Genomic DNA, 14,356 nt, shown 5'->3' with positions numbered 1-14,356 from the left:
GTTAAATCCTTTGATCATAAACCGTTTATTGGGCATTTGAATGTCTTAATGTTATCAGAATTTGGCGATCTTGGGCTCGTTGGATTCGCCTCATCGAGCCATTCGATTCGACCATAAGCATGTCATGTTTTGAAGCTATTTGATAATCCAAATTATGATTTGAACCTTCCGAAGGTGCTTCGGGCCTTCGATTTGGACCAATTTGAGCTCAGATTTCGTCGAATTTGGTGTCGTTGGGTTCATATTTTCGAGACGTTCAGTTTAACTATAAGTGTGCCGAAATCAGAGCTCAGATGATCCCACATTTAATTTTTGAAGTTTTCAACTTGATTTTGCTTTGAGATTTGTTCCCGATCAAGATAATTTTTTGATGATATATCATTAATATGAAGTAACAATAATTTTATTAAAATATATGGTTATTATATTTCATTATTATGTTAATTTTATTATTTTTATAATAAAATTATTATTTATTACATCATCCAGTTCGACCTCTATTCGATCGGTCGAACGTTTCGAACGTGAACATCTCCTTTCAGTTCGTTATTTGGTCTGATTTTCAAAACCTTGCAAAATGTGTTGAATAAATTTTTAGTTGAATATTTTTTATTTTAGGGAATAAACCTCAAAGCTGAGCAAATCAATATTGTGTAGAATTCAAAAAAATTTAATAAACTTTCAAAGATAATTACCAACGCTAAGAGCATATCAATTTTCATTTTTTAATAATCCATTAAAATATGAGAAAAATTAGAACACAATTACAGGACAGGCTCTCGCAATCCGCCGTTGAAGTCCTTCAGCCACTGCAAAGGTGGCGGCGCCGAACATCTCCTCCATTTCTCTGTCGCCGGCGACATCCGAAGATCCCACACCTCCTCAAAACCACAACCCCAGCTCGAGCCAAAGGAAAAATAGGAGCTCTTCCTCCATTAGCAAATCCAACGGCGCGGCGGAGCTCTTAAACCATGCAAGCTCCTCCCTTTCCCAGCTTAAGCAAACCCATGCCCACCTCCTCCGCTGCAACCTCCTCTTCCTCATCGACCACACCCTTCCCTCCCTCCTCCTTTCCCACTACGCCTCTCTTTCCTCCCCTTCCGCTGCTTTCTCCGTCGCCTCTTCTTCCCCGGACCCCTCTCTCCATCTCTACAATCGCGCCATTCGAGCACTCTCCAAGTCCCGCCACGCCCTCCGCCTCTACGCTCGCATGCCCACCCTCGCCATTTCTCCGGATAACTTCACATTCCCCTTCGTCCTCAACTCCTGCGCCGCTGCTGGCGATCTCCCAGCCGGCGGCGAGCTCCATTCCCGCATCCTCCGCACCGGCTTCGCCGGCCATCTCCCGGTCGCCAACGCTCTTATCGACATGTATGGCAAGTGCGCCCAGCTCCCCCTTGCGAGCCGCGTGTTCGATCAAATGCCTATTCAGGATCTCGTCTCGCACAACGCGCTTTTAGGTGCCCATGCCCGGCTTGGCGAGGACATGCTCTCCGCCAGGAAGGTGTTCGACCAAATGCCTGAGAAGAACATCATCTCCTGGAACGCCATGGTCGTTGGCTATGTCAATACTGGGAATCTCTTCGCTGCAAGAGCGATTTTTAATGCTATCCCTTACCGTAATGTGGTGTCCTGGACGGTGATGATAGTGGGGCACTGTAAAAACGGATTTGTAGATTACGCGCGTGAGCTGTTTGATGAAATGCCACAACGGAATTTGGTCTCATGGACTGCAATGATTGCAGGCTATACGCAAAGCAGGCGAGCAAAGGAAGCTTGGGCATTGTTCAATGAGATGCAAAGGTCCGGCGTCGAGCCAGATTCCGCCACCATGACCTGCATCATATCCGCCATTAGCCAGCTCGGGAGCCCCGAGCTAGCCTGCTGGGTTGGGGCCTATATCGATCGGAAAGGCATCGAAAGGAATGTGCGGGTGCTCACTGCACTTGTCGATATGTATGCAAAGTGTGGCGAAGTCGAACAAGCCTTTCGCTTATTCGACGAGATCCCCTCCCCTGATGCTTTCTCCTACACTGCACTAATCAATGGACTTGCTTCCAATGGCCATTGCCTCGAAGCTCTGAAGGTGTTTGAGAGAATGCAGGCAGAGGCGATAAGGCCGGATCCGATCACATTCATCGGTGTCCTGAGTGCTTGTGGCCATTCAGGACTCGTCGAAGATGGATTGAGGTTCTGGCAAAGAATGGTGGAGGACTATGGAATAAAGCCTTGTTTGGATCACTTTGCGTGCGTCGTCGATATGCTTGGCCGTGCCGGGAGGCTCGGGGAGGCTTATGAGATGATTCGGGGAATGCCGGCGAAACCTCATGTAGAAACTCTGGGAGCAATGCTTGCAGCCTGCAGGACTTATGGTAATGTGGAGATTGCAGAGAGTGTTGCCAAAGAGCTCTTTGTACTGGAGCCAGAGAACACTGGGAACTACATTCTGCTCTCAAGTATATATGCTGAGAAAGGACTTTGGGCTGAGGCTCTGAGAGTGAGGAAGCTGATGAGAGGAAGAGGAGCTGAGAAGTTGCCTGGATCTAGTTGGACTTGAAATTAAAGACAACAAACATTCCCCATCAAGACCTTTTATTTTGGGAAAATTTTTACTTGATGCATTCAAATTTGTTCGGAGGTGAATCTAGACGTGCCACATCACCCAGGACCCAGTGCATCCAAGTGATGTGACGCGTCCGAATTCGCCTCTGAATGATCCGAACACCGCACATAATAATCTCTTTATTTTGAGGGTTTGTTTGTAAAAATCTTTGCTCTCAAAAGAATCCTGCACCAAAAATATATGGGGAATTTATATAGATTCAAAATATTAATATTTATATATTTAAGATTTACACTTCACTATTTATATACATAGAACTCAAAATATCTAAATAAAAATAAAAATAGTATTTTTTTTGCTATCATTATTGTGTTACCAATATGTTGTCCTTCAAAAGCTGTCGATCGTCTCTCGTCATTATTTGATGAGCATCGAGAGAGTCATGCTTTGTTTGGGACAACTTTCTTGCTGCTTTCTAAAGTAACTTTTTTAGTTAAAAAATTTCTAATTCAACAATTTTTTTAACTAAAAAATGTTATAGAAAGTAGAAGAAAGCTATCTCAAACAAAACTTTAAACTTAAATCATAAACTCCATTCATAAGGTGCTAGACATTGTACACAAAGAAATTCAGATTTTAAATGCATAAATGCTATTGTTGTAAGGGTTATGAATAAGTCTTTAGAAAATGGATCTATTTGCATCACTCTTGCAATCAATTGCCTGAGCAAAACATTAAGAGAAAAATAGAAAAATCCTAATGTAAAACATCTAATACTTCAACTGCAGAAGTATTTTTCATTGCCGGGCAAAGAACCGCACATCCTTGTCCTTGAAAACAAAGAGAGTTAAATACAGAGATTACATTATAACTTCGCTCGAGACAGTTTTTTTATTGTTTTTTAAAACAACTTTTTAGTTCAAAAATTAAAATTTTTGAGCTAAAAAGCTGTTTTAAGAAGCAATAAGAAAGCCGTCCCAAACAAAGCCTATATTTCCAAAGAACAATGAAAGGCAAGCAGAAAATAAAGTTCATTTTATGTTCTTAGACATTTGGATGGCTGCAGTTCTATCGTACCAGTTGAGAGAGAGAGAGAGAGAGAGAGAGAGAACTCCCTGAGAGTTCTTAAAGAGAAAAGTCTCTACTGGCTTAGAGCATCCTGAAGTCATTAGCTAGATTTTGTTGTTTCAATTGCGAGGATTATATCATCAAGTTTAGCTCCAGTTACTTCCTTCACAACCTTGCTGCCTTTCAGAACTTTGAAGGTGGGAACAACCTTTATTCCTAGCTCTTTAGCCAAAGCCTGTAAGAAAGGTTAAGAGTTCAGTTATTTGCGCCATGAAATATATCATAACAAAGCTATAAGCAAATATGTAACAGCAGAGAGATTAAGGCTTCATTTGGAACGGTTTTTTTATTATTTCTTAAAACAACTTTTTAGTATAAAAATTCAAATTTTTATACTAAAAAACTGTTTTAAGAAGCAGTAAGAAAGCTATCCCAAATGAAGCTTAAGTAAAATATTGTGTGTACTTTGTTGTCTTGATTGCAGTCGAGCTTGAGGAAGACGACATCAAGGTACTTCTCTGATAATTCTTTGAATTTGGGAGCGATGATTTTGCAAGGGCCACACCTTCGCAGTGAAGAGAATCAGAAGATGAAAAACTAAGACAATGTGTTAATATAGCAAAGAGATTTCAATTATAGATTATTGATTAAGTTTTCTTAATAAATGTCACAATAAACGTTTCAAAACAATGTTAAGAAGCGTGAAAAATATAAATTAGGCATGCACAGGACTATAGAGTTAAGCATGTAAGTATTATTTTGTAGAATGGGGTTGTCTGTAGATGTTTCAGTAGAGTTTGTATGGAGATGGTAAGGCACATAATTGCTTTTAAAAAAAACAAAATGAAATGAAATGTTGTCCATGACAACCCCAAAGCTAAGTAAATTTAAAAAAATAAAGGTTTAAAGAGTTGAAGAAAGTAAAACTAATAGATTGCAAGGCAAAATCTATAGAGGATCAGAAGTAGCTATATATTGGGTTTAGCCAAACAATAGTTGAAGCTAGTAAACTAGTGTTGGGGAGAGATGAGTAAAAAACCACAATGACGAAACAAGCAAGAAAGTAAAAGCATCAGAAAAGTAAATGACACCAAGATTTAACGTGGAAAACTCAAAATAGGAAAAAAAACAACGGAGCCACACCACCCCAAGAAATCCACTATGAAAATTGGGACAAATTAAAAGCAGATCTCTCTTCGCTCTCACTCTCTCATTCTCTTCTCACATGCACCATTCTCAATGTCTACATACTCAAAAAGTACAAGAGAAAATAAATTATAACCCCCAAGGGATGCAACCCTCGAGAAAAATAATTGTTCGGTCAGTCTCGTAGCACTGCGGCGCTCAATCTCTATCTTGATTCACTGTGGCGTCCTATCTCGACCGCTATGGTGCTCTGCTCTTTGTCGTTCAGCTCCCCAACGCTCGGCTACGTAGCACAAAAATGTTGTACAAGCAAAAAAAATTTCTAGCCCCGAGCACCCTTAACCCAAGCATCGAATAAACCCCTCTCACCCAGTGAGCACGACGAAATTTTAGGTTCGAGGCAACTGAACAACTGGATTGATCAACACAATCAGTTTCCATAAATAACAACTAGAACAGCAAACTCCTAGTTGTCAAGTGGTTAAACAATGGCTTCTTATAAATAGGTCCAAAAGCTAGGAACAGTCAATACGTAGAGCTTCAAACTCAAGTTTGCTCCAAAATTAGATTAATTAGATTAAATCGAAAATATTCAGCAAGAATCTTTCTGGTTGATCAATCAGATTGATCAGCATAATCAGATTCCACAAATAACAACTAGAACAGCCAAACTCCTAGTTGTTAAGTGGTTAAAAAAATGGCTTCCTATAAATAGGTCCAAAAGCTTGGAACAGTCAATGCGTAGAGCTTCAGCTAAAGTTTGCTCCAAAACTAGATAAATTAGATTAAACCAGAAAGATTCAGCAAGCCAACCCCAATTAAATGGTAAAAGAATGGTGATTTCACAGCAACCTATAAAGTGTTTGCTGTGGTTTCTGTATTACTTTTGACGCTTCTTTGCTAACTTCGACCCCAATAGACAAAAAGTTCACGACGATCGATGAGCCACTACTAGCTGTAGAATGAGATGACATCTCAGAGATGACTCCTGTCTTTTAGACAAAGTTAAAGTAAAATAATCATTCAGGTTTTCCCAAAAAAAAATAATCATTCAAGGCATTTTAAGGTTCTACATCAAGATTATAATAGCTTTACTTTATCATAAAGTAAACCATGAGCACAAATCAGAAACTTGTCCTGTGCTTATGGGTAAGGGAGTAGGTTAGAGTAGTGATTAAGTTGTCTCCATTATGATGTTGACGTCACATGGTTCTCATGTAAATATTCTTGATGTAATTGATGTATAAGCGAATCTCACATTGTTTTGATTAATTTAGTTATTTAAGAACACTATTTTAATTTTCTACCTTTTAGTATATTCAATTTTCATGGAAAATAATTAACATCATTTTCCCTAGGATTACTCTCATTATAGCATTTCTCTATATCTAAATTTGAACTATTCATGTAATAATATTTTAATAACAAATAATATAAGGTATTGTTAATCGTGAATGATATATGAATCAAATTACTCTTTTTTTCAAATGTCTCACATATCTTGATGTGAAACCAATAGGAATTGCATTAGAGATTATAAAGAAATTAATTTAAGCTTTGCAATATAAACTAATGTTTCACAAGATTAGATGCTTAGACTTAAGGCTATCAATAATATGTAAAGGCAATCAATTACAATATAGAATAACAATCACTTGAGAATGATCTCAATCATAAAGATAAACTTAAATATTGTAAACAAGAGATCCCACACTTAACAAATAGAAAAGTCACCTTGACTTTCCCTCAATCAAGCTCGTCTAGTAAGGATTAGCGGGAAAGAATCTTAGCAAGCCAAACGATGCCACCAAAGTTTTGAAGACACCTATGGTAGTAGCCCAACGAGAGTTCGCCATAGAGGGAGAAGATGTGGGTGTGTACCAAATGATCCGCCAACTTCCGGATGGTAGATGCTCTTCAATTGATGACGCCAACGTGAATAAGGTGTGATTGATGTAATCTTCTACGGAGTTATCCACTTATGGATTGAGGTCGAAGAAAGTGGATAGATAAATATCCACTAAACTTTGATTGTCGTAGAGGAATCCACAACATGATCCGGATCATCCATGCACTAGTCAAGGGGATTGTTGATGGAGGGAGGCCTTCTTTCTTGGAGTGTAGTTCATGAGGCAAGAAGGTTTCGAAGAGGCGGGAAGGAAGAAGGGCGGCTAAGGGAAGAGGGGCTTGCTTTTGTGGAATTAGGGTTTGGGTTTGGAGAGGGGAAGTAATATAAAATCTGAAATTAGTTTCAGATTTTAGTAAAATAGGAAAAGGGATTTAAGAATTTGAAATTTGAAAATCAAATTCAAGTGGAGGAAGATTAATGAGGAGAGAGGAGGGAGATCCCATGGAGGGAGCAGCAGCATGCATGGGGTTGGGAGGGATTTGTGGGAGTTAATAAATATTCCTAATTCATGAAACTAAATTAGGAAGGAAATAATGAGGTCCAATCTAATTTAAAATTTAATTAGATTCAATTTGAAAACTTTCCTAATTTAACGTGGTTAATTTAGGAAAGTATTCAAAATTCAAATTTTGAATTTCAAATAGAATGAAATCTTTCCCAAATTATGTAGGCTAAATTAGGAAGGTCTTAATGAAGATTGAAATCAACATTAAGATGGGGGCAGTGGGCTTGGGAAAGAAGGGGATTGGCTGGTGGGGGAGAAAGGGAAGGGAGGCCGGCGGTCTAATGGGAGGTGGGAAGAGTGGCCGGTGGAGTTTTTTTTGCAACTGTGGGGAAGGGCGTGAGAAGGGCGGCCGACAGGTGAGGAGGATGAGGGAGGCTGGCGGTCTATGATGCACCGACACTTCTCCTCAAAGAGGCGTGCAGTGTCCGACACCGTGTCCGACACGACACTCCTCCGACGCATGTCGGACACGCCGAAAATGTGTCCGATTAAAAAAATATTAAAAACAAATTGGACACGCGTATCTTAAATATTTTATAATTTTTTTAAAATATAATTTCTTATATTTGGCGAGATTTAAACTAAATTTCTTATTTCATATCCACAACAACAAACCAACGTCTGCATTTAATACCTATTCATCGAATATTCTCATTTTCATTTATCTTTGGCAGTGAAGGTATTTTCATCTCCTCTCTTTTTGTACAATTACAAATCTTTCTCTTGTTGAACCAGAGTTGAAAGTATCGATATTCAATGATGATGATATTGAAGGCCAAAAACAAACCTCTAAAGCTAATCCTAGTAGTTGAAGCTTGAATGCTCGATGTTGTAGTAAGTGATTATTTGCTTATATTTTTGTGGTTATACTAGATATTTTGTACTAAATATTTTATATTATAAGCTAGACAAGTTATCGTATCATTCATTTATTATTGTTTGTCATTTTTAATATGATATTACATTAATATATATACATTATATAAAAAAATGTATTGTCGTGTCCGCGCCGTACCCGTGTCCTATATTTTCAAAAAAAACCGTGTCACGTGTCCGTGTCGTGTCGTGTCAGTGTCGTCATGTCCGTGTCGGTGCAACATAGCCGGCGGTGAAACGAGATGAGTCGGACCACGAGCCCCGGACATTTCCGGCAACTGGTGGGTATTGCTTTTCCCATAACTTAGGACTTCACCAATCAAGAACTCACAAGCTCTGGAGAGAAAACATATATTTTTTTTTTCATTCATGAATGTCTCTCATACAAGATGAGGACCTTATATATAGGCCTCCAAACAATTAGAAAAGAAAGACAAGAATGCCCTCGGGGCTACAACTCAAACACAAACAGATAAAGGGTATAATCGTCACAACTAATACAAGAAACACTAATACAAAATATAAATAAAAAATAAAGACTTCTGATCGTGATCGTCGCTCTGCGCTGCTTCCGATGATAGACATTCCGGAATCTCCTACTGATGTCCTCATCATATCTCATATCTCATGTCTCTCTATCACGGCCTCTATCATTATCATGAACTCCTTGCACAATTCCCAATAGCAGCTTTCTTCCTTTCAAGACTTCCCCCACTTGCTCCCTCTAAATTCTCTCAAAAATCCCAACTCAATTCCCTCTTCATTAGAGATTGAATTCAAAAAAGAAACTAAGTAAAAGTTAGGGATGAAGATCAAGAGGAGAACCCCTTTTTCAATAGTTCGTCATCAATTTGGTTATTAAATCAACTAGAATTTAAGTCCAATTTCTAGAACGAAATAACATCAAAACCCTAGCGACCCAGCCCTTCCCTTGCCCATCCACGCCACTAGTAACACAATTTTTATTTAAAAGAAAAAAATTCATAACACTAACCTACATATATTTATTATGAAATCATCAAAACAATGAATTGATACCTGTGAAAGTTAAAGATTATGATTGGATGATAGAATACAACAAGAACAACATCAAGCCTTTATCTCACAACATGGGGTCGGTTACATAAATCATTTTTTTCCATTGTGTCCTGTTAAGAGTCAAATTCTCATTTAAATCTAATAAAAAAGGTCATCTCTAATATTTTCAAAACAAGTCTTTTTATGTCAACCTCTATTTCTCTTAACAACGGCCAAATCTAATACATCTACTCTCTTACCAATTCATCAGAAGGCCGACGTTTTATGTGTCCAAACCATCTAAGGCGACTCGCGCTAATCTTATCTGCCACTGAAGCTACTCCAACATTTTCACGTATATACTCGTTTCTCATTCTATCTCTAAGAGTAAAGCCACTCATCCATCTAAGCATCCTCGTCTTTGCAACATTTAACTTAATAAGAACATTAAATCCACATACAGAAGTACAAATTTCTCCTGACTGGATTTGAAACTAGGGTAGTAAATACTATCAAAAGCCCATCAATTTCATAAATATTCAAGTTTAAAACAATGTTATGAATACAATATAGATTTGTCTTATTAGAATTCATTGAACATGAGATTATAATAAACATATAATCATATGCATAAATGTAAAAGGTGAATGGCACACCGCAACGCAAAGTTCCCCACATAGCATGGCGTACACCATTTCAAACATAGAACACAATATAAAATAAATAAAAATTTATGTTTATTAATATTAAAAACCATTAAATAACAAACAATAGATTGATTAAAACAAAATTTAAGCATAAATATCCTGCCAAATAGCAAAAAATGAAAATTCTAAATCTTAAAAAAACTTACATCAATAGATTTGAGCAGGATTTAAGCATAATTTAGCTTAAATCCTGTCAAATAGCAAAAATGAGAGCTTTAAATCCTAAAAAAAAGTTAAATCATTCAACTTTTTTATATTTTATTAATTTAATGTTCAATTAATTAATACTTAATTATAATATTAATATATAAATCTTAAAAAATTAATTATAATTTATAATTTAAAATTTATAACATGTTACAAAATAGCGTGTGTCATTTGCGCCTTGTGCCATGCGCCATTGCTCATGCATGGCACAAACAGTGCGTGCTATTTTGATGTGTCAGGCTACGCCAAGCAAATAACGCCCATATATATATGCAGTGTTGCGCCATGGCATGGCCATTTTGCGCTAGTGACATGTATGATCATACATTATATTATAATGAATCATTTACTAGGATTTGAATAATATTCCCAAGCATAAAAGCCAAATTAAATGATTTTAGGATAAAAAAAAAGTATCCTTGTTTCTAAAGAAGAATAATTTAAAAGTTAATTATAAAATTGGTAATTTTGCATTTCTCCAAATTAAAATTTAAACACGCTTATAATTGAAATAACCTACTTAAACTCTTATAAATATGAAAACTAGAAGAAGAAGAGAGAGAGAGAGAGGCAAGCATTGCTTCGAGATGCAGTTAAAGATGTTTGGAATTTTTGTTGACTGCACAAGCCCATGTGACACATGTGAGCCTCATCGTTGATTTAATGATAACAGATTTTGTGTCTATCATCTAATGGTTGCTAAGTATTTGTAGGTTTATAATTCTATAACAATCATGAAGATGATTTCAGTAGGCCAATTTGGAGGATTGCTCACTTAGAGAAAAGCTAAAATGTTCAAAAGCTAAATGTTCAAGAGATGAACACTGAAGATTTCAAATCTCCAAGATAAAGGTAGCTGAATGAGTATGTTCCTTTGAATTCATCTAACATTTTTTTTATTTTGATTTGTGAATTGATCCTACGGTGATAAAACATACTTAAGATATTGCAATAATTTTATTTAAAAGTAAAACGAAAATTATTTTAAGTATTTATATTTATAAATTAAAAAAAAAAACTTTGCAAATTCATTAAAACTATTACGTTATTAGATTTCATTTAGCAGCCAATGGTCTTAATTTTCACAAAATTTTAATGTAATGGAAGATAGCAAATACGATCCAACTTGCCATTGCCATTGGGAACTAGTCATTATTAATCATTAGGTGATTGCTATGGAAGGAAATTTGCTGCAGTTTTTATCCAAAATATCTAAATTAGAACCATACAATCAATACAAAATTCAACTGAAATTGAACTGATCGTGTCTATAATCCACTTTAGTGCATATTATATTCCAAATAGCCATTTTCAAGCTTTTAAGTAAGCAAATTTACTTAGAATTCATTTGTATACTTTGGGAGGCATTGTAAGCAATTCTGTGGCTTATAACTAGCGCCTCCTTCACTTCTAAAGGCTAATAGATCTATGAGTAAAATTGTTATCATTATAAATCATTTTAACGGAGATTTTATATTAAAAAAAACAAATTGAAGATCAAGTGCTCATTAAAAGCTCAATAAGAATATTATTTTGGTAATCATTCTCTTAGAATCTCTAAAAGGTTTTTATAAGTTGATTTTCATGGTTTATATTCAATCTTTGTATCTAGAGATATATTTTAATTGTTAGATGATAGTCTTTAGATCACCAACAAGATCATGAGTACTATGGATAAGGAAATTTCAAAAGAGAAATAAATACTTGTGAAAATATCTAAACGCTTCACAAGGATGACCCTAATAGCATTCCTCCAACAATTAAGAAGAAGAAATAGCATAAGAAAATTGCCAAGTAAATGGGGAACAAAAAGGAACCATTAACTCTTGCAGAAAATTGCCAAGTGTGTGAATTATAGAGAAATTAAGTTAATGTGACACACATTAAAATTATGGAAGAGAGTAATTGAGCATAAATTACGACATGATACTAATATTTTTTAAAATCGGTTTGATTCATGCCGGATAGGTCTACTATTAAAGCGATACATTTGTTGAGAGGTTTGATGGAGAAGTATAGAGTGTAAGGAGGATCTACCTATGATATTTATTGATTTAGAAAAAACATATGATAATGTTCCAAGTGAAGTGCTCTGGAGAGTTCTAGAAAAGAAAGGATTTAATAATGCTTATATTCAAGACATCAAGAATATGTATACAGGACATGTTAGTTGGGTTCAAACACAATGAGGTTTGACCAAGTATTTTCCTATTTTAGTTGGAATACATCAAGCCAAGGATCAGCTTTAAGCCCATATCTTTTTGCTTTAGTCATGCATGTTCTTTCTAGACATCTGCAAATAATGTTATTCTTCTTATTGATAAGACTAGAGAGAGAGTTGAAGAAAAACTTGAATTATGGAACTCAACCTTAGAGTTAAAAGTTTTTTGTTTGAGTAGAGCTAAAAATGAATACATAGAGTATAATTTTAGTAGTAATAGACCTAACGGTGAGATTGTGTCATTGAGTGACCAAGTCATGCAAAAGAGTGCATATTTTAGACATCTCCAGTCTATTGTTCAGAGCGATGGTGAAACAGATGTGGATATTATTAGTAGAATTCAAGTTTGATGGTTGAAATAGAGGAATGCATCGGGCCTACTATGTGATAGAAAAGTAACCCTCAAACATGCATGATAGAAAAGTAACCCTCAAACATGCAATGTTTTATGGCGCAGAATGTTGGTCATTAAAAGAGAAGCATAAAATTAAGTTATGTATTGCATAGATGAGAATGCTCGTGTGGATGAGTGGCTTTACTCTTGGAGATAGAATGTGAAATGAATATATACATGAAAATGTTGGAGTAACTCCAATGGCAGATAAGATTAGAGAGAGTCATCTCAGATGTTTGGTCACATAAAATATCAGCCTTCTAATGACCCGGTTAGAAGAGTATCTATCTTAGAGCCCACCTATGTTAAGAAAGGTGGAGGAATACTTCAAAAACTTGATTATGAAGTATTAAAATGACAATTTTATTATATTTAAATGAGAAATTAACTATTAATAGGATATAATGGAGAAAATTGATTCATATAGCCAATCCCACATAGCGTCATAAAGGCTTGTTGTTGTCGTTGCATCTTTTAATATTGATGTTTGAGGAAAAAAATGCTACCTTAAAAAATAAAATCAATGATTTGTATTTTTCTTATATGTCTAGCGCTAGCTCTTGGGTACATATTCATGTTGTAATTCTAATATGCTTACAAAATCTTTTTCAAAGCATAAGAATAGAGATAAAACATTTTATGCATCTCTTACCTGATAAGGCCATCTTAGGTAAGCACAAACACCCAGAAGAAAATTATAATTTTAAAATTTTATTTTATGCATCTAATGAGGGGAGTAGGTGTGGGCTCTGAAAATTCGGCCCCGGCCTCCACTCGCTTTTCTTATTCGACGATGGAGTTTTAACGAACTAAGTTCCGAGGTAAATTTTGGAAGGCAGATGGGCTTGTAGATAAGACACTACCCAGAGATTTCGCCGTCATTTTGTGAGGACTTTATGATCTGAGTTCTGGTTTCCTATAGGCGCAAGCCCCTATAGTTAATTACCCCTCCCGATCACGAGAGAGAACTTTCGATTAAGGCTAGTCGTCGATCAGATACGTAGAGAATACGTGTTATCTGGCATATAGTAGCAGCAATGGGTTAGGAATTTTGGAAAGTAGTTGGGAATTTGAAGATTTTATATTTAAAGTAGAAATTTCACCATCCTGCACTTAAAGCTGATGGTGGGGGAATGGATGATGGACCCGATCAAGATCCCATGGTTCCATCGTCCCGGGCCATCATGGTCTCTAGTCTACTTAGTCAGAGGAGGTAGTCGACCCAACCTGACAGAAGGATCCTTGTCGGCAGCCATGGGTTGCTTCGTCCAAGGGTACCTTGTAGACCGGGGTTGAATGTTTGTCTAAGAGGACAAATTTAAATCCACCTTAGCTAACAGAGGGCTTTGTGCCCTATCAATCATATCCTATTGATTCATATCTCAAGGATTTAACGCCATTAAAGAGTGTATTGGCTCTGGTCATAACCGGTATATCGTGGTGCCATTTGGCGGCAAAACCACTCGGTTCAGAGGGCCCCGGGTCATAACCGTTTACCTGCAGTGCCATTTGGCGGCGAAACTGCCGGTTAGAGGACACGTACCACGCCCTTACTGGCAAGAGATTGTTTGAGAATGGATCCTAGTAATATTTTCGACTAGGCATTTAGCTCTTTTGTGAGCTGAGGTAAATTTTAATTTGTCCGCCCCGACAAACTGTTGCGGAGGGTGGACGGATTTTGCTTTAAGTGGTTAATGGGTTGAATTTCAAATTTAAATATTTTTAGGATTTTGTGGAGTTTTT

At 36.6% G+C, this 14,356-nt stretch overlaps 2 protein-coding genes across 2 annotated transcripts in view; one reads left to right on the top strand and one right to left on the bottom strand.

Moving 5' to 3' along the window:
• The first annotated feature begins 708 nt into the window (after positions 1-708).
• Positions 709-3,673, top strand: LOC110105984 (pentatricopeptide repeat-containing protein At2g44880-like). The gene has a single exon (XM_028698572.1). It carries the CDS (start codon positions 1,211-1,213, stop codon positions 2,555-2,557), a length of 1,347 nt encoding a protein of 448 aa, XP_028554405.1. The 5' UTR covers positions 709-1,210; the 3' UTR covers positions 2,558-3,673.
• Positions 3,344-14,356, bottom strand: part of LOC110106020 (thioredoxin F, chloroplastic-like) — a 27,008-nt gene continuing 15,995 nt past the window's right edge. The window contains exons 2-3 of the mRNA XM_020835743.2: positions 4,097-4,196; positions 3,344-3,866 (exon numbers count right to left, since the gene is read on the bottom strand). Of these exons, the coding sequence (XP_020691402.1) occupies positions 3,732-3,866; positions 4,097-4,196 (235 nt within the window). The 3' untranslated portion in view covers positions 3,344-3,731. The remainder of the gene's footprint in view (positions 3,867-4,096; positions 4,197-14,356) is intronic.

Source organism: Dendrobium catenatum, unplaced genomic scaffold (genome assembly GCF_001605985.2).
Source record: "Dendrobium catenatum unplaced genomic scaffold, ASM160598v2 fragScaff_scaffold_9, whole genome shotgun sequence".
NCBI classification, from domain to species: Eukaryota; Viridiplantae; Streptophyta; class Magnoliopsida; order Asparagales; family Orchidaceae; genus Dendrobium; species Dendrobium catenatum.
The sequence above is the reverse complement of the archived record's forward strand: the minus strand, read 5'-3'. Positions and strand labels throughout refer to the sequence as shown.